Source organism: Salvelinus fontinalis, chromosome 8 (genome assembly GCF_029448725.1).
Source record: "Salvelinus fontinalis isolate EN_2023a chromosome 8, ASM2944872v1, whole genome shotgun sequence".
NCBI lineage: Eukaryota > Metazoa > Chordata > Actinopteri > Salmoniformes > Salmonidae > Salvelinus > Salvelinus fontinalis.
Genome location: NC_074672.1, coordinates 30237905 through 30257721, shown reverse-complemented (window position 1 = coordinate 30257721; position 19817 = coordinate 30237905). Strand labels below are relative to the sequence as shown.

At 40.8% G+C, this 19817-nt stretch overlaps 1 protein-coding gene across 5 annotated transcripts in view; it reads right to left on the bottom strand.

Moving 5' to 3' along the window:
- ssuh2rs1 (ssu-2 homolog, related sequence 1) overlaps positions 1-19817 on the bottom strand; it is a 36912-nt gene that overhangs the window by 3429 nt on the left and 13666 nt on the right. For all 5 annotated transcript variants that reach the window (XM_055932185.1, XM_055932184.1, XM_055932183.1 and 2 more), the window contains exons 5-8: positions 16582-16711; positions 16084-16144; positions 15842-15963; positions 4481-4543 (exon numbers count right to left, since the gene is read on the bottom strand). In XM_055932185.1, coding sequence (XP_055788160.1) covers positions 4481-4543; positions 15842-15963; positions 16084-16144; positions 16582-16711 — 376 coding nt within the window. The remainder of the gene's footprint in view (positions 1-4480; positions 4544-15841; positions 15964-16083; positions 16145-16581; positions 16712-19817) is intronic.

Sequence of the window (19817 nt, the reverse complement as noted above, 5' to 3'; positions counted from 1 at the left end):
CTACAAATGTGGCTCATACGCCGTTCAACAGCACTCCAAAAATTATATTTTCAGACACCCCCACACTGGCTGAAAAATCTTTGTTAGGGGTGTTCTCATGCAAGACAAAGGGAGTAATCACCTGTCCATGAGGGAAAGCCTACGTAAGACAAACTAAAAGACAATTAAAACAATGCATAGCTGAACACCACAGCTCAATCAGGTGTAAGAACACTGACTATCCAGTAGCAGCTCACTTTTTTGAAGCTAACCATCCTATCTCCGCCCTCAAATACACAGGTATTGAGCATGTTACTCTACCAAGGAAAGGAGATAACATTGAGACCCTGCTACTACAGAGTGAGGCCTACTGGATCTCCTCTCTAAAAACACTGACCCCTAGTGGTCTGAACATTGACCTCAGCCCCATTTTTATGAATAAGTCCCCTTTTTAATGAACAATTCTGCTAAATTAACATATTCTTTCTACAGTTTATCAGAGTGAAACCCAAAATGTTCCCTTTGTTGATAATACTGATTGTGCATTACAGTTGAACCAAAAGATTACATGTAACAAAGATAAAATGAAAACAATGAAATATGTATTTAAAATTATGTATGCTGATGATAATACTATTTACAATATCGAAATATGTTGAACTATTATTTTAACAGTTACACTATATGGCTTTGTGGCAACAGTTTCGGTAAGGCCCTTTCGGGTTTCAGCATGACAATGCCCCCGTGCACAAAGCGAAGTCCACACAGAAATAGATTGTCAAGATCGGTGTGGTAGAACTTGACTGGCCTACACAGAGCCCTGACCTCAACCCCATTGACCCCAGCCCTGACCTCAACCCCATCAACCCCAGCCCCCGCACCACCCCATGTGGTGTGGGGGCTGTGCTTTGGCAAAGTGGGTGGGGTTATATCCTTCCTGTTTGGCCCTGTCCGGGGGTTTCTTCGGATGGGTGCCACAGTGTCTCCTGACCGCTCCTGTCTCAGCCTCCAGTATTTATGCTGCAGTAGTTTGTGTCGGGGGGCTAGGGTCAGTTGGTTATACCTGGAGTACTTCTCCTGTCTTATCCAGTGTCCTGTGTGAATTTAAGTATGCTCTCTCTAATTCTCTCGTTCTCTCTTTCTTTCTCTCTCTCTGAGAACCTGAGCCCTAGGACCATACATCAGGACTACCGGGCATGATGACTCCTTGCTGTCCCCAGTCCGCCTGGCCTTGCTGCTATTCCAGTTTCAACTGTTCTGCCTGCGGTTACGGAACCCCTACCTGTCCCAGACCTGCTGTTTTCAACTCTTAATGATCGGCTATGAAAAGCCAACAGATGTATTCCTGATTATTATTTGACCATGCTTGTCATTTATGAACATTTTGAAAATCTTGTCTCTCTCTAATTTTCTCCTTCTTTCTTTCTTTCTCTCGGAGGACCTGAGCCCTAGGACCATACGTCGGGACTACCGGGCGTGGTGACTCCTTGCTGTCCCCAGTCCACCTGGCCTTGCTGCTGTTCCAGTTTCAACTGTTCTGCCTGCGGTTATGGAACCGCCACCTGTCCCAGACCTGTTGTTTTTCAACTCTTAATGATCGGCTATGAAAAGCCAACTGAAAATTATTCATGATTATTATTTGACCATGCTTGTCACTTATGAACATTTTTGAACATCTTGGCATAGTTCTGTTATAATCTCCACCCGGCACAGCCAGAAGAGGACTGGCCACCCCTCATAGCCTGGTTCCTCTCTAGGTTTCTTCCTAGGTTTTGGCCTTTCTAGGGAGTTTTTCCTAGCCACCGTGCTTCTACACCTGCATTACTAGCTGTTTGGGGTTTTAGGCTGGGTTTCTGTACAGCACTTCGAGATATTAGCTGATTTACGAAGGGCTATATAAAATAAACTTGATTGATCGAATTGGAACGCCGACTGCGAGCAAGGCATAATCAACCCAACATAAGTTCCCGATTTCACTAATGCTCTTGTGGCTGAATGGAAGAAAGTCCCAACATCTACTGGAAAGCCTTCCCAGAAGAGTTGAGGATGTTAGAGCAGCAAAAGGCGGGACCAACTCCATATTAATGCCCATGATTTTGGAATGAGATGTTCGACGATCAGGTGTCCACTATCCATATACTTTTGGTCATCTAGTGTATGACATCCCTCACTATTGTCTTTGACTGCACTAATTGCAATGTTTGTCTACATAACCTGGTTCAAGCATTCATGACATCATCCTGAAGAATGCACAGAGATACCGAATCGTTGGTGGTTTACCCAATAAATTACTGGGAGGTTGTATATAGAGTGTGCGACTCCCTTTATTTTATTATAGCCTATAGTTTACTCGCCGTTAGGAAGCACCTCCACCAACTTTTTTTTAAATTACATTTTTTATTTCACCTTTATTTAACCAGGTAGGCTAGTTGAGAACAAGTTCTCATTTGCAACTGCGACCTGGCCAAGATAAAGCATAGCAATTTCGACATATACAACAACACATGGTTACACATGGAATAAAGAAACATACAGTCAATAATACAGTAGAAAAAAAGAAAAGAAAAAGTCTACATACAGTGAGTGCAAATGAGGTAAGGTTAAGGCAATAAATAGGCCATGGTGGCGAAGTAATTACAATATAGCAATTAAACACTGGAATGGAAGATGTGCAGAAGATGAATGTGAAAGTAGAGATACTGGGGTGCAAAGGAGCAAGATAAATAAATACAGTATGGGGATGAGGTAGTTGGATGGGCTGTTTACAGATTGGCTATGTACAGGTGCAGTGATCTGTGAGCTGCACTGACAGCTGGTGCTTAAAGCTAGTGAGGGAGATATGAGTCTCCAGCTTCAGTGATTTTTGCAGTTCGTTCCAGTCATTGGCAGCAGAGAACTGGAAGGAGAGGCGGCAAAACGAAGAATTGGCTTTGGGGGTGACCAGTGAGATATACCTGCTGGAGCGTGTGCTATGAGTGGGTGCTGCTATGGTGATCAGTAAGCTGAGATAAGGCGTGACTTTACCTAGCAGAGACTTGTAGATGACCCGGAGCCAGTGGGTTTGGCGACGAGAGTGAAGCGAGTGCCAGCCAATGAGAGCGTACAGGTCGCAGTGGTGGGTAGTATATGGGGCTTTGGTGACAAAACGGATGGCACTGTGATAGACTGCATCCAATTTGTTGAGTAGAGTGTCGGAGGCTATTTTGTAAATGACATCGCCAAAGTCGAGGTTCGGTAGGATTGTCAGTTTTACGAGGGTATGTTTGGCAGCATGAGTCAAGGATGCTTTGTTGCGAAATAGGAAGCCGATTCTAGATTTAATTTTGGATTGGAGATGGTTGATGTGAGTCTGGAAGGAGAGCTTACAGTCTAACCAGACACCTAGGTATTTGTAGTTATCCACATATTCTAAGTCAGAGCCGTCCAGAGTAGTGATGCTAGACGAGCGGGCAGGTGCGGGCAGTGATCGGTTGAAGAGCATGCATTTAGTTTTACTTGCATTTAAGAGCAGTTGGAGGCCACGGAAGGAGAGTTGTATGGCATAGAAGCTCGTCAGGAGGTTAGTTAACACAGTGTCCAACGAAGGGCCAGAAGTATACAGAATGGTGTCATCTGCGTAGAGGTGGATCAGAGACTCACCAGCAGCAAGAGCGACATCATTGATGTATACAGAGAAGAGAGTGGGCCCGAGAATTGAACCCTGTGGCACCCCCATAGAGACTGCCAGAGGTCCGGACAACAGGCCTTCCGATTTGACACACTGAACTCTATCAGAGAAGTAGTTGGTAAACCAGGCGAGGCAATCATTTAAGAAACCAAGGCTGTTGAGTCTGCCAATAAGAATGTGGTGATTGACAGAGTCGAAAGCATTGGCCAGGTCGATGAATACGGCTGCACAGTAATGTATTTTATCGATGGCGTTATGATATCATTTAGGACCTTGAGCGTGGCTGAGGTGCACCCATGACCAGCTCTGAAACCAGATTGCATAGCGGAGAAGGTACGGTGGGATTCGAAATAGTCGGTAATTTGTTTGTTAACTTGACCTTAGAAAAGCAGGGAAGGATAGATATAGGTCTGTAGCAGTTTGGTTCTAGAGTGTCTCCCCCTTTGAAGAGGGGGATGACCGCGGCAGCTTTCCAATCTTTGGGAATCTCAGATGATACAAAAGAGAGGTTGAACAGGCTAGTAATAGGGGTTGCAACAATTTCGGCAGATAATTTTAGAAAGAGTGGGTCCAGATTGTCTAGCCCGGCTGATTTGTAGGGGTCCAGATTTTGCAGCTCTTTCAGAACATCATCTATCTGGATGAAGGAGAAATTGGGGAGGCTTGGGCGAGTTGCTGTGGGGAGTGCAGGGCTGTTGACCGGGGTAGGGGTAGCCAGGTGGAAATCATGGCCAGCCGTAGAAAAATGCTTATTGAAATTCTCAATTATAGTAGATTTATCGGTGAGGTGTGCGCCAGCTCATACTTCTTATTTAACTTAATATTGACACTTACATTACAAACTCCGGCACATTCTTTGCAGGGAGTTCTTCCCATCCCCAAACAGGTATGACAGTTCTATTGATGAAATCACAGTTTATAAAAAGGCACATTTAATCAGACATACATATTGTACACTGCTCAAAAAAATAAAGGGAACACTAAAATAACACATCCTAGATCTGAATGAATGAAATATTCTTATTAAATACTTTTTTCTTTACATAGTTGAATGTGCTGGCAAGACAAATCACACAAAAACTATCAATGGAAATCAAATTTATCAACCCACGGAGGTCTGGATTTGGAGTCACACTCAAAATTAAAGTGGAAAACCACACTACAGGCTGATCCAACTTTGATGTAATGTCCTTAAAACAAGTCAAAATGAGGCTCAGTAGTGTGTGTGGCCTCCACGTGCCTGTATGACCTCCCTACAACGCCTGGGCATGCTCCTGATGAGGTGGCGGATGGTCTCCTGAGGGATCTCCTCCCACACCTGGACTAAAGCATCCGCCAACTCCTGGACAGTCCGTGGTGCAACGTGGCATTGGTGGATGGAGCGAGACATGATGTCCCAGATGTGCTCAATTGGATTCAGGTCTGGGGAACGGGCGGGCCAGTCCATAGCATCAATGCCTTCCTCTTGCAGGAACTGCTGACACACTCCAGCCACATGAGGTCTAGCATTGTCTTGCATTAGGAGGAACCCAGGGCCAAACGCACCAGCATATGGTCTCACAAGGGGTCTGAGGATCTCATCTCGGTACCTAATGGCAGTCAGGCTACCTCTGGCGAGCACATGGAGGGCTGTGCGGCCCCACAAAGAAATGCCACCCCACACCATGACTGACCCACCGCCAAACCGGTCATGCTGGAGGATGTTGCAGGCAGCAGAACGTTCTCCACGGCGTCTCCAGACTCTGTCACGTCTGTCACATGTGCTCAGTGTGATCCTGCTTTCATCTGTGAAGAGCACAGGGCGCCAGTGGCGAATTTGCCAATCTTGGTGTTCTCTGGCAAATGCCAAACGTCCTGCACGGTGTTGGGCTGTAAGCACAACCCCCACCTGTGGACGTCGGGCCCTCATACCACCCTCATGGAGTCCGTTTCTTAGTTTGAGCAGACACATGCACATTTGTGGCATGCTGGAGGTCATTTTTCAGGGCTCTGGCAGTGCTCCTCCTGCTCCTCCTTGCACAAAGGCGGAGGTAGCGGTCCTGCTGCTGGGTTGTTGCCCTCCTACGGCCTCCTCCACGTCTCCTGATGTACTGGCCTGTCTCCTGGTAGCGCCTCCATGCTCTGGACACTACGCTGACAGACACAGCAAACCTTCTTGCCACAGCTCGCATTGATGTGCCATCCTGGATGAGCTGCACTACCTGAGCCACTTGTGTGGTTTGTAGACTCCGTCTCATGCTACCACTAGAGTGAAAGCACCGCCAGCATTCAAAAGTGACCAAAACATCAGCCAGGAAGCATAGGAACTGAGAAGTGGTCTGTGGTTACCACGTGCAGAACCACTCCTTTATTGGGTCTTGCTAATTGCCTATAATTTCCACCTGTTGTCTATTCCATTTGCACAACAGCATGTGACATTTATTGTCAATCAGTGTTGCTTCCTAACTGGACAGTTTGATTTCACAGAAGTGTGATTGACTTGAAGTTTCATTGTGTTGTTTAAGTGTTCCCTTTATTTTTTTGAGCAGTGTATTTAGAACAGGTTATACAAAAGAAATTAAAATGGTACGATGTGTTAGGAAAATACTGTGTATTTCCAATGCGGACGACAGGCATCAGGTAACATCATACAGTTGAAGTCGGAAGTTTACATACACTTAGGTTGGAGTCGTTAAAACTTGTTTTTCAACCACTCCACACATTTCTTGTTAACAAACTATAGTTTTGGCAAGTCGGTTAGGACATCTACTTTGTGCATGACACAAGTAATTTTGCCAACAATTGTTTACAGACAGATTATTTCACTTATAATTCCCTTATCACAATTCCAGTGGGTCAGAAGTTTACATACACTAAGTTGACTGTGCCTTTAAACAGCTTGGAAAATTCCAGAAAATTATGACATGGCTTTAGAAGCTTCTGATAGGCTAATTGACCTCATTTGAGTCAATTGGAGGTGTACCTGTGGATGTATTTTAAGGCCTACCTTCAAACTCAGTGCCTCTTTGATTGACATCATGGGAAAAGCAAAAGAAATCAGCCAAGACATCAGAATTTTTTTTGTAGATCTCCACAAGTCTGGTTCATCCTTGGGAGCAATTTCCAAACGCCTGAAGGTACCACGTTCTTCTGTACAAACAACAGCACGCAAGTATAAACGCCACGCAGCTGTCATACCGCTCAGGAAGGAGACACATTCTGTGTCCTAGAGATTAACGTAGTTCGGTGCAAAATGTGCAACTCAATCCCAGAACAACAGCAAAGGACCTTGTGAAGATAATGGAGGAAACAGGTACAAAAGTATCTATATCCACAGTGAAATTAGTTCTATATCGGCATAACCTGAAAGCCCACTCAGCAAGGAAGAAGCCACTGCTCCAAAACCGCCATAAAAAAGCCAGACGATGGTTTGCAACTGCACATGGGGACAAAGATCGTACTTTTTGGAGAAATGTCCTCTGGTCTGATGAAACAAAAATAGAACTGTTTGGCCATAATGAACATCGTTATGTTTGGAGGAAAAAGGGGGAGGCTTGCAGGCCTAAGAACACCATCCTAACCGTGAAGCACGGGGGTGGCAGCATCATGTTGCATCACGGGGGTGGCAGCATCAGGGTGTTTTGCTGCAGGAGCGACTGGTGCACTTCACAAAATAGATGGCATTATAAGGATGGAAATTTATGTCGATATATTGAAGAAACATCTCAAGACATCAGTCAGGAAGTTAAAGCTTGGTCACAAATGGGTCTTCCAAATGGACAATGACCCCAAGCATACTTCCAAAGTTGTGGAAAAATGGCTTAAGGACAACAAAGTCAAGGTATTGGAGTGGCCATCACAAAGCTCTGACCTCAATCCAATAGAAAATTTGTGGGCAGAACTGAAAAAGCGTGTGCGAGCAAGGAGGCCTACAAACCTGACTCAGTTACACCAGCGCTGTCAGGAGGAATGGGCCAAAATTCACCCAAATTATTGTGGGAAGCTTGTGGAAGGCTACTCAAAATGTTTTACCGAAGTTAAACAATTTAAAGGAAATGCTACCAAATACTAATTGAGTGCATGTAAACTTCTGACCCACTGGGAATCTGATGAAAGAAGAAAAAGCTGAAATAAATCACTCTACTATTATTCTGACATTTCACATTCTTAAAATAAAGTGGTGATTCTTACTGACCTAAGACAGGGAATATTTACCAGGTTTAAATGTCAGGAATGAAAAACTGAGTTTAAATGTATTTGGCTAATGTGTATGTAAACTTCCTACTTCAACTGTATATGCAGGACCAGTCAAAAGTTTGGACACACCTACTCATTCAAGGGTATTTCGTTATTTTTTACAATGTATAATAATTGTGAAGACATCAAAACTATGAAATAACACATATGGAATCATGTAGTAACCCCCCAAAAAAGTGCTAAACAAATCAAAATATATTTTATATTTGAGATTCTTCAAAGTAGCCACGCTTTGCCTTGACAGATTTGCACACTCGTGGCATTCTCTCAACCAGCTTCATGAGGTAGTCACCTGGAATGCATTTCAATTAACAGGTGTGCCTTGTTAAAAGTTAATTTGTGGAATTTCTTTACTTCTTAATGCATTGGAGCCAATCAGTTGTGTTGTGACAAGGTAGGGGTGGTATACAGAAAATAGACCTATTTGGTAAAATACCAAGTCCATATTATGGCAAGAACAGCTCAAATAAGCAAAAAGAAACGGCAGTCTATCATTACTTTAAGACAGGAAGGTCAGTCAATGCGGAACATTTCAAGACGTTGAAAGTTTCTTCAAGTGCAGTCACAAAAACATTCAAGCACTATGATGAAACTGGCTGTCATGACGACACCACAGGAAAGGAAGACCCAGAGTTACCTCTGCTGCAGAGGATAAGTTCATTAGAGTTAACTGCACCTCAGATTGCAGCCCAAATAAATGCTTCACAGAGTTCAAGTAACAGACACATCTCAACATCAACTTTTCAGAGGAGACTGCGTGAAATCAGGCCTTCATGGTCGAATTGCTGCATAGAAACCACTACTAAAGGATACAAATAAGAAGAGACTTTTTTTTTTTTTTTTTTTTTTTTTTTTGGGGTGGATCAGCTTAGTATTGCGGAAAGAATGTTGCTTCCAATGTAATTGTCTGCATCATTTCCATTCCCCCATATTTTTTTGGGTAAATATATATATCCATACACGTATGCATACATATACACATATATACATACACATACCTATATAGACATACATACTTTTTTAAAGAATATGCCTTTATTATTATTCCCCGCGACCCTACCACCAATCCCCCAATTGGAGTAAACTTATAAACACTTCTGCTTTTACCTTCAATTTCTACATCTTATACCTATCTTACAGACACAGTCCACTTTACAATAGTTCTCTCTTATTTGTTCTTAGTCCTTCCTCTATTTCTGTTGTCCATCCAATTTTATTTCCACTTGTAACTGTGCTATTTCACAAAAGCTCCGCACCTATACACATTTCACAGATCCCGTATGCCCTATATTGTTTATCTTGTTATTAGTCCCACCCTTCAGCTCCACCCAACCCCTCCCATCTATCTTCCAACATCATCCATTTCGGATTTCTATTTGCCATACATTTCTCAACTGTGCTGTGATGCTTCACAAAAGACCTGAACCTTCCTATTCTCATAGCTTCTACAGATTGTAAATTAAAAATAAACATCTTTGCCAAAATAATTATTATATTATTGATTGATTGACTATGGCTTTTCAAATCCCCCAGTATTGCTATCTGTAGCGTTAGTTTTAGGCAAATGTTGCAATTCTTCAGCCATTCCTGGACCTGTGACCAAAAACGAGCTACATATGGACAATACCAAAATAAATGATCTAATGACTCTGCCTCCTCACAACAGAATCTGCAGAGCTGGGAAGATTGTATACCCCATATATATAACATTCTATTAGTTGCAAGAATTTTGTACAGTAATTTATATTGAAAAATTCAAAGTTTTGAATCCGGCGTTGTTTTGCGTATCAATTCATAAACCATGTGCCATGGAATGGGTACATCGAAAATCTCTTCCCAACTATTTTGCAATTTGTATGGCACAGCTGTTAGTTTTTTGGTCCTTAAATGAAATTGGTATATGTTTTTATTTATCACACTTTTCTTTAACCATTTTTGTTCTTTAATACAGGGCCGACATACAAGTTCCTTACTTTTTTCCCCTTCTACTTGCCTCTTCCATTTTTGTGGTAATGCTGCAATTAATTGGTTGTAATTTCGGGTAGAGCAGACTTTTCCATATGTCTGTGTTAGCTGCATGTGTGACATAACTCCACCAGTCCTATTTATGATATCATTCACAAAAATTATACCTTTTTTAAACATTTCTTCGATAAATACAGTTTTTTTATCAATTATTATATTTGAATTTAACCACAATATTTGTTGTACTATTTGTTCCGTCCTTTCAGGTGGATTAAACTGAAATTGCAACCAACTTTCTAAGGCTTGTTTAAAGAATAAGGATATTTTGGAGATCATTTCCTTTTCAAACAACCGAAAATGAGCAGGTGTAATCTGAATAAAGGGAAAAAGGCCCTTCTTGAACATAGGATGAGACATTCGTACCAGTTTACTAGAGAACCAGTTTGGATTTAAGTATAACTTTTGTATGACCGATGCCTTCAGTGAGAGGTCTAATGCTTTAATATTTAATAATTTCTGCCCTCCGAATTCATATTCGTTATATAAATAGGCCCTTTTAATTTTATCTGGCTTGCCGTTCCAAATAAAATTGAATATTTTTTGTTCATATAATTTAAAAAACAGGTCACTAGGTGTAGGCAAAACCATAAGCAAATAGGTAAACTGTGATATGACTAAAGAGTTAATTAGGGTGATTTTTCCACAAATAGACAGGTATTTTCCTTTCCATGGTAGCAAGATCTTATCTATTTTTGCTAACTTTCTATAAAAATTTATTGGAGTGAGATCATTTCTTTCTTTTGGGATTTTTATACCGAGTATGTCCACATCTCCGTCAGACCATTTAATTGGTAAACTACATGGCAATATAAAATGTGTATTTTTCAGTGATCCAATACGTAATATGGTACATTTATCATAACTTGGTTTTAATCCAGAGAGGATAGCAAAGGTATCTAGATCCTCTATGAGGCCCTGGAGAGACTCTAGTTGTGGTTTTAAAAGAAAACATGAATCATCAGCGTACAATGACACCTTAGTTTTTAAGCCATGGATTTCTAATCCTTTAATATTAATGTTTGATCTAATTTTAACAGCTAACATTTCGATGGCAATAATAAATAGATATGCCGATAGTGGACAACCTTGTTTTACTCCTCTAGATAGTTTAAAACTTTCTGAGATGTAGCCATTATTTACTATTTTACACCTAGGGTTACTATACATAATTTTAACCCATTTTATAAGAGATTCCCCAAAATTGAAATATTCTAGGCATTTATATATAAACTCCAGTCGTACTTTATCAAAAGCCTTTTCAAAATCAGCTATGAAAACCAGGCCTGGTGTCCCCGATATCTCGTAGTGTTCTATTGTTTCCAGTACTTGCCTTATATTATCTCCAATGTATCGTCCATGTAAAAAACCTGTCTGATTAGGATGAATAATATCTGACAAAACTTTTTTTATTCTATGCGCCAAGCATTTTGCTAGGATTTTTGCATCACAACACTGAAGTGTAAGAGGTCTCCAATTTTTTAATTGGACTGGATCTTTATATATACCACTTGGGTCCTGTTTCAGTAATAACGATATCAGACCTTCTTGTTGTGTGTCTGATAATCTACCATTTATATAGGAGTGGTTAAAACAAGTTAATAATGGTCCTTTGAGTATATCAAAAAACGTTTTGTATACTTCCACTGGTATGCCATCCAGTCCTGGAGTTTTCCCATCTTTAAAGGCCCCAATTGCAACAAGCAGTTCCTCCTCTGTAATTTGGCCTTCACATGAGTCTTTCTGTTCAGATGTTAATTTTACATTATTAATAGGAAAAAAATCCATACAATTAGTTTCAGTTAGTGGAGATGGAGGAGCCTGAAACGAAAACATATTCTTAAAGTACTTTACTTCCTCTTTCAAAATATAATTTGGTGAATCATGCGTGACTCCATCATTTGTCACAAGTTTTAATACATTTTTTTTGGTAGCATTTCTATATTGAAGATTGAAAAAGAATTTGGTGCATTTTTCCCCATATTCCATCCAGTTCGCTTTATTTTTATAATATATTACACTGGATCTTTCTTGAATAAGTTCCTCCATTTCTTTTTGTTTTTCCTCTAAATTATTCTGTGCCTCTATGGTACCGTTTTTATTGCTATCTAACTGTACTGTTAGTCCTTCAATTTCCTTTGTTAATATGGACTCTTTTGATCTAAATTGCTTTTGTTTTATAGATGAGTACTGAATTGCATGGCCTCTAAAGGCACACTTAAAAGTGTCCCATACAATAAGGGGATCTGCTGTACCTATGTTATGTCTGAAAAAGTCAGTTATAAAATCTTCTGTCCTAGTTCTAAACAATTTATCATCTAGTAGACTTTGATTAAATTTCCAATATCCTCGCCCACGTGGAAATTCTGTAAGAGAAATATATATGCCAATTATGTGATGATCCGACCGCATTCTATCCCCTATCAACACTTTTTTAACTTTTGGTGCCAGAGAGAATGGAATAAGAAAGTAGTCAAGACGACTAGCTTGATTCAGCCTCCGCCATGTATATCTCACTAAATCAGGGTATTTAAGTCTCCATATATCCACTAATTCCAATATATCCATGACATTCATGATTTCCTTAAGTGCCTGAGGGTGATAATTTGTAGTGTGATTTCCTTTCCGGTCTATAGAGCTATTTAAGACCGTATTAAAATCTCCCATTATAATAATAGAGTCTAGTGTTGCTTGTAGAGTTGATAAGTTCTTATATATATTTTCAAAGAAGCTTGGATCATCATTATTCGGACCGTATAGGTTAACAAGCCATATTTGTTTATTGTCCAATAACATATTTAAAATAATCCATCTACCTTGAGGATCTGTTTGGACAATTTGCACATTTGGATCAAAATTATTGTTAATTAAGATCATCACCCCTTTTGAATTTCTTTGCCCATGGGAGAAATATATTTTGCCCACCCAGTTCTTTTTCCACAAAACTTCATCTAAAACTGTTGAATGGGTTTCCTGTAAACAATAAATATTATAATCCTTCTCTTTTAGCCAGGTAAATACTGATCGTCTTTTCTTATTATCTGCTAAGCCATTACAATTGTAACTGGCTATACTTATTTCACCACTTACCATGAGACACACCTTTCATTCTTTTAATCAGAATATATTTTTGTAAACGTACTATTAAAAAGTAACATAATGATTGAGTGTCTATATAGTTGTACCATGATATTTGCATTTCTACTAAGTAAACCTCCAATTGGTCCCTACTATTCCACCCGCTAAAAGGCCTCATCTCGAGATGGCTTGTCATCCCAATGCCCGGCAGACCACCCTCGACCCCCTGTATCCCATAGCCCTGAACCGACTGGGATCCATTCTTTGAAAAGAGCATACAGTTCCATTTACCGAATTGAAGTAAATCAATTGCCATATGCATTTCCATTGCCGTCACCTCGATTTGTATTATATATAGCTGTGGATCATCCTCTATTGTACCTTACATCTTTTACTTCTTCTTTCGCAACAGTTGTGGGATACACACATACACACTCAGCCCTTACCCCCACACAACCATAAGCTCACTTTCTCAACAGTTGCACCATCCCAGAGCCCAACTCAAAATGGGTCATGATTTCCAAATGCCATTTCAGTTGCAGCTGCATGAGAAGGCCTGCAAGACCGCGCAAAAAAATAAGCAAAAATTGAAATTTATTTACCATTGTCATATCCTAGATAATGGCCGTCAAATGTACACCCTATTCCTGAAAAAAACACCCACAATACGGCCACCAGTCATGACCATGTCCCCACGCATCTCCATGCAGTCCGACCTTGATTCTGTGCCACCAGGGCCACAATAATATACCCCCTCTCTGAATGTCCGAGTGTGACCCCCTCCCCATGGGTTACTGCAGCTAGTGTTGCCAGCACTGCCACTGCCTGGGTGGGGGTACCCCACCGGAATCCCCACCGGCTAGGTACAAGGTCGTCAAGGTTCTCATTAGCAGCTTTGAGAAATTCCTTGTATATTTTCCTCTCCCTTTAGGGGGCTTTGGCTTTGCAGGACCAACCCTGCCAAGCAGGCTCAGAATCTTGAGGGGGCAGTGCTGCTCTTGGTCTCTGACCTCATTTTAGCTGCATATAGACCGCTTACAGCGAGCACATAAAACAGTTAGGGACTTCTCCTTAATATCTGGGTCATTCAGGTGGGTGTCTAGGGTATAGGGCCATAGACAGTACCATTAAAATAGGATAATAATTAGATATAATTTATTAAGATAAAAAAAAATTTAGTTTTCCATGATAGGACAATAAATAAATAAGACGTATAATTCATTATAAAAGTATATCCATCATCTGAACAACATTGAAAGCCCTCTCATACCCGGCTCACAGCAATACATTGGCTCTGGGATATGCAACCATTTCATTACTCACTCACTCAACTTTCCAAACATAACAAATAAGATAAAAAATAAAATAAACACAAACCATACCATCCACACATACTGTGCCTTCTGTTTACTTAGTTTTTATCTTCACTGTGTAAAAATAGTGCTTGTGTGTTCAATTAGTTATATGTGAAGATTTATAAAAAAGCTATATTTTTTGTTGTATTGTTACAATCAGTAACCGGGCTTGAATTGTGTTTATTTTCCTCGTCTATGAGAATTTTCTAAATTTTAAAATAACCATGGAGTAGTCTTTGTGTCTCTGAACAACTGGTTATCAATATATAGTTTATCAACGACGAGAGCTACTCGTTTCGCTTTTAATCTGTTTTCTTTGAAAATTGGATACAGAACTTTGCGCCGTTCTGCAATTTCTTTCGGAAACTGATCATTCATGCCAATTTTGGTCCCAGCAAGTCTTTTACCTAGGCTTTTAACCATTATTTTATCTTTAAATGAAGCAAATTTTGCAACGATTGGGCGTTCGTACCTCTGCCCTCTCTGTCCGAAGCGGTGAACACGTTCAAGTTGGATTTTGTCGACAACTTCGCATGGAATCTGAAGCGCTGTACGGAGGAACTCTCTAACTATAGATTCAGGAACTTCTCCTTCTTTTTCTTGGATACCTGTAAGTACCAAATTCTCTCTCATGGATCTAGTTTGAATCTCCAGTAAGGCTTCCTTCAGAACGATGTTCTCTTTTTTAAATAAGAAGAGACTTGCTTGGGCCAAGAAACACGAGCAATGGACATTAGACTGGTGGAAATCTGTCCTTTGGTCTGATGAGTCCCAATTTGAGATTTCTGGTTCCAACCGCCATGTCTTTGTGAGACGCAGAGTAGGTGAACAGATGATCTCCGCATGTGTAGTTCCCACCGTGGAGCATGGAGAAGGAGATGTGATGGTGTGGTGGTGCTTTGCTGGTGACACTGTGATTTATTTAGAATTCAAGGCACACTTAACCACCATGGCTACCGCAGCATTTTGCAGCGATACGCCATCCCATCTGGTTCGTGCTTCGTGGGACTGTCATTTTCTTTTCAACATGAAAACACACTTCCAGGCTGTGTAAGGGCTATTTGACCAAGAAGAAAAGTGATTTAGTGCCGCATCAGATAACCTGGCCTCCACAATCACCCGACCTCAACCCAATTGAGATGGTTTGGGATGAGTTGAACTGCAGACTGAAGGAAAAGCAGCCAACAAGTGTTTAGCATATGTGGGAACTCCTTCAAGACTGTTAGAAAAGTTGGTTGAGAGAATGCCAAGATTGTGCAAAGGTGTCATCAAGGCAAAGGGTGGCTACTTTGAAGAATCTAAACTATTAAATACATTTTGATTTGTTTAATAATTTTTTGGTTACTATATGATTCCATATGTGTTATTTCTACAATGTAGAAAATGGTCAATAATAAAGAAAAACCCTTGAATGAGTAGGTGTGTCCAAACTTTTGACTGGTACTGTATATATGTTTTTTCAGTATATTTTCTGTCATGCTTTAATCAACAGAGAAATACATACCTTGACAGATGAGGTGTTGGGAACTTTGATGACCTGTTTGTCATCCTGAAAAAAGGTGGGGGCTTTGGCAGGGATATCCCAGGGCCCAGGGGGTGATTGGGTATAGGCATCCACTGGCTGACCTAAACCAAAGAAAATAATACAAAAATAAGATATAAATAAATGCAGATACAACAGTGGAACTGGACATTTAAATAACACAAAAAATAAATAGGGTCATTTGAATCACCAATATTAGTTACCCTTGTATGGCTGCTGACTCCATTCAGTGGTTCTTGACTCAATAAAGGTTTCCAGGCGATACTGAGAATGCGAAAAAAATAAGGAATATTATATTACAATGGAGTTGAGTAATTCCTTCCTTCACGGTTGGTGATTCATACATTATATTTGAAACTTTAGTGCCATCTAGTGTATATTTTTCACATTCTCTGGTCTGGGCCTGTCACTCATCAAAATAAAGGGTGTGCAATTATAGAGGGCCACAGGTAGACAGTTTCGACCCCAAACTAACCAGCTGTCAATATTCAACATTAACACTCAAGATCAAAGATTCACAGAATAATAGTTTTCATATGTCCCTCACACAGGTCATTACAATTCTGTAAAGATCTGAAAAAAAGTGTGATTATAACAGGAAGTTGAAGCGCAGGAGAAGAAAAAAAAACAGAAAAGCCTAACAGTAAGACAAAAGCACTCTTCAATTTTCAGAAAGGGCAGAGTAAAAACAGTAATCTTACCCTATATGTATTGTATGCCTCCATGTTGGTTATCACGCCATCCTTAACTGGTGCTGAACTGTAACAGCACTTACTGGAGGCATACTGGCTAAAGGCCTCCCGGGCACTGTCTTCGGTGATAGATGGGATACTGTGGAGGATAAAACAACCACATATTTGTCAGACAACTACACAATTGAAAGTGTACACATTGAGTTTCAGTTCAACTGTTATCACCGGTAGTCTAGTTAAGTAAGTACAGCACCTCTTAAGATAAACCTGTTATCAAGTTTGAAGTTCAAGAAAGTCATAAGCTATAAACAGGGTCAGTTCCAATACCATATTACAATGTGCAGGGATACTGGAGTCATAGAGGTAGATATGTATAGGGGTCAGGTGACTAGGCATCAAGATATATGATAAACAGAGTATCAGCAGCGTAAATTATGATTGTATGTTAGTGTGTGTGCATGTGTGTAGAGTCAGTATAAATGTGTGTGCATGTTGTGAGTTTGGTCCTGTGAGTGTGCAGAGACAGTGCAAACATAAAATACAAGGGTCAACTCAGATAAGTATAATTGCTGATCAGATCAAATTTTATTTGTCACATGCCGAATACAACAGGTGTAGACCTTACCGTGAAATGCATACTTACGAGCCCTTAACCAACAATGCAGACTTAAAAATAAAAAAAAATGTGCAAAATAAACTAAAGGAAAAATAAAAACACAATAAAATAACAATTACGAAGCTATATACAAAGGGTACCGGTACCGAGTCAATGTTCAGGGGTACGGGTTAGTCGAGGTAAAGGTTAGTACGGGTTAGTCGAGTGGTAAAGTGACAATGCATAGATAATGAACAGCGAGTAGCAGCAGCAGCATACAGTGCATTCAGAAAGTATTCAGACCTTGACTTTCTCACATTTTGTTAGCCTTATTCTAAAATTGATTTTTTTTTCAATCTACACACAATACCCCATAATGACAATGCAAAAACAGATTTTTTAAAACATTTTTGCCAATGTATTAAAAATAGAACATATAGAACTTATTTACATAAGTATTCAGACCATTTTGCTATGAGACTCGAAATTGAGCTTAGATGCATCATGTTTCCATTGAGCATCCTTGAGATGTTTCTACAACTTTATTGGAGTCCACTTGTGGTAAATTCAATTGATTGGACAAGATTTGGAAAGGCACACACCTGTCTATTTAAGGTCCCACCGTTGACAGTGCATGTCAGAGCAAAAACCAAGCCATGAGGTTGAAGGAATTGTCCGTAGAGCGCCGAGACAGGATTGTGTCGAGGTACAGATCTGGGGAAGGGTACCAAAACATTTCTGCAGCATTGAAGGTCCCCAACAACACAGTGGCCTCCATCAAACTTAAATGGAAGAAGTTTGGAACCACCAAGACTCTTCCTAGAGCTGGCCGCCTGGCCAAACTGAGCAATCGGGGAAGAAGGGCCGTGGTCAGGGAGGTGACCAAGAACCCATGATCACTCTGACAGAGCTCTAGAGTTCCTCTGTGGAGATGGGATAAACTTCCAGAAGGACAACCATCTCTGCAACACTCCGCTCAGGCCTTTAATATAGTGGCCAGACGGAAGCCACTCATCATTAAAAGGCATATAAAATCCCGCTTGGAGTTTGCCGAAAGGCACCTAATGACTCTCAGACCATGAGAAACAAGATTCTCTAGTCTGATGAAACCAAGATTGAACTCTTTGGCCTGAATGCCAATCGTCACGTCTGGAGAATACCTGGGACCGTCTCTATGGTGAAGCATGGTGGTGGCAGCATCAAGCTGTGAGGATGTTTTTCAGTGGCAGGGACTGGGAGACTAGTCATGATCGAGGCAAAGATGAACGGGGCAAAGTACAGAGAGATCCTTGATGAAAACCTGCTCCAGAGCACTCAGGATCTCCGACTGTGGTGAAGGTTCACCTTCCAACAGGCAAACGACCCTAAGCACACAGACAAGATAAAGCAGGAGTGGCTTCGGGACAAGTCTCTGAATGTCCTTGAGTGGCCCAGCCAGAACCCGGACTTGAACCTGATCAAGCATCTCTTGAGAGACCTGAAAATAGCTGTGCAGCGACACTCCCCATCCAACCTGACAGAGCTTGAGAGGATCTGCAGAGAAGAATGGGAGAAACTCCCCAAATACAGGTGTGCCAAGCTTGTAGCGTCATACCCAAGAAGACTTCAACAAAGTACTGTGTAAAGGGTCTGTATTTTTCATTGTTGAATCTTACTTTGCTAAATTTTCTAAAAAACTGTTTTTGCTTTGTCATTATGGGGTATTGTGTGTAGATTGACAATGGAAAAAATATATTTTAATCCATTTTAGAATAAGTCTAACGTAACAAAATGTGGAAAAAGTCAAGGGGTCAAAATCCTTTCCGAATGCACTGCATGTGAAGAGCATAAAGGAATGTCAGTGTATGTATAGTTGAAGTCGGAAGATTACATACACCTTAGCCAAATACATTTAAACTCAGTTTTTCACAATTCCTGAAGTTTACATGCTACCAAATACTAATTGAGTGTATTGCCTTTAAATTGTTTAACTTGGGTCAAACGTTTTGGGTAGCCTTCCACAAGCTTCCCATAATAAGTTGGGTGAATTTTGACCCATTCCTCCTCAGAGCTGGTGTAACTGAGTCAGGTTTGTAGGCCTCCTTGCTCGCACATGCATTTTCAGTTCTGCACACAAATTTTCAATAGGATTGAGGTCAGAGCTTTGTGATGGCCACTCCAATACCTTGACTTTGTTGTCCTTAAGCCATTTTGCCACAACTTTGGAAGTATGCTTGGGGTCATTGTCCATTTAGAAGACCCATTTGCGACCAAGCTTTAACTTCCTGACTGATGTCTTGAGATGTTGCTTCAATATATCCACATCATTTTCCATCCTCATGATGCCATCTATTTTGTGAAGTGCACCAGTCCCTCCTGCAGCAAAGCACCCCCACAACATGATCTTGCCACCCCCGTGCTTCATGGTTGGGATGGTGTTCTTAGGCTTGCAGGCCTCCCCTTTTGTCCTCCAACAGTTCTATTTTTGTTTCATCAGACCAGAGGACATTTCTCCAAAGAGTACAATCTTTGTTCCCTTGTGCAGTTGCAAACCGTAGTCTGGCTTTTTTATGGCGGTTTTGGAGCAGTCTCTTCTTCCTTGCTGAGCGGCCTTTCAGGTTATGCCGATATAGGACTCGTTTACCTGTTGATATAAATACTTTTGTACCCG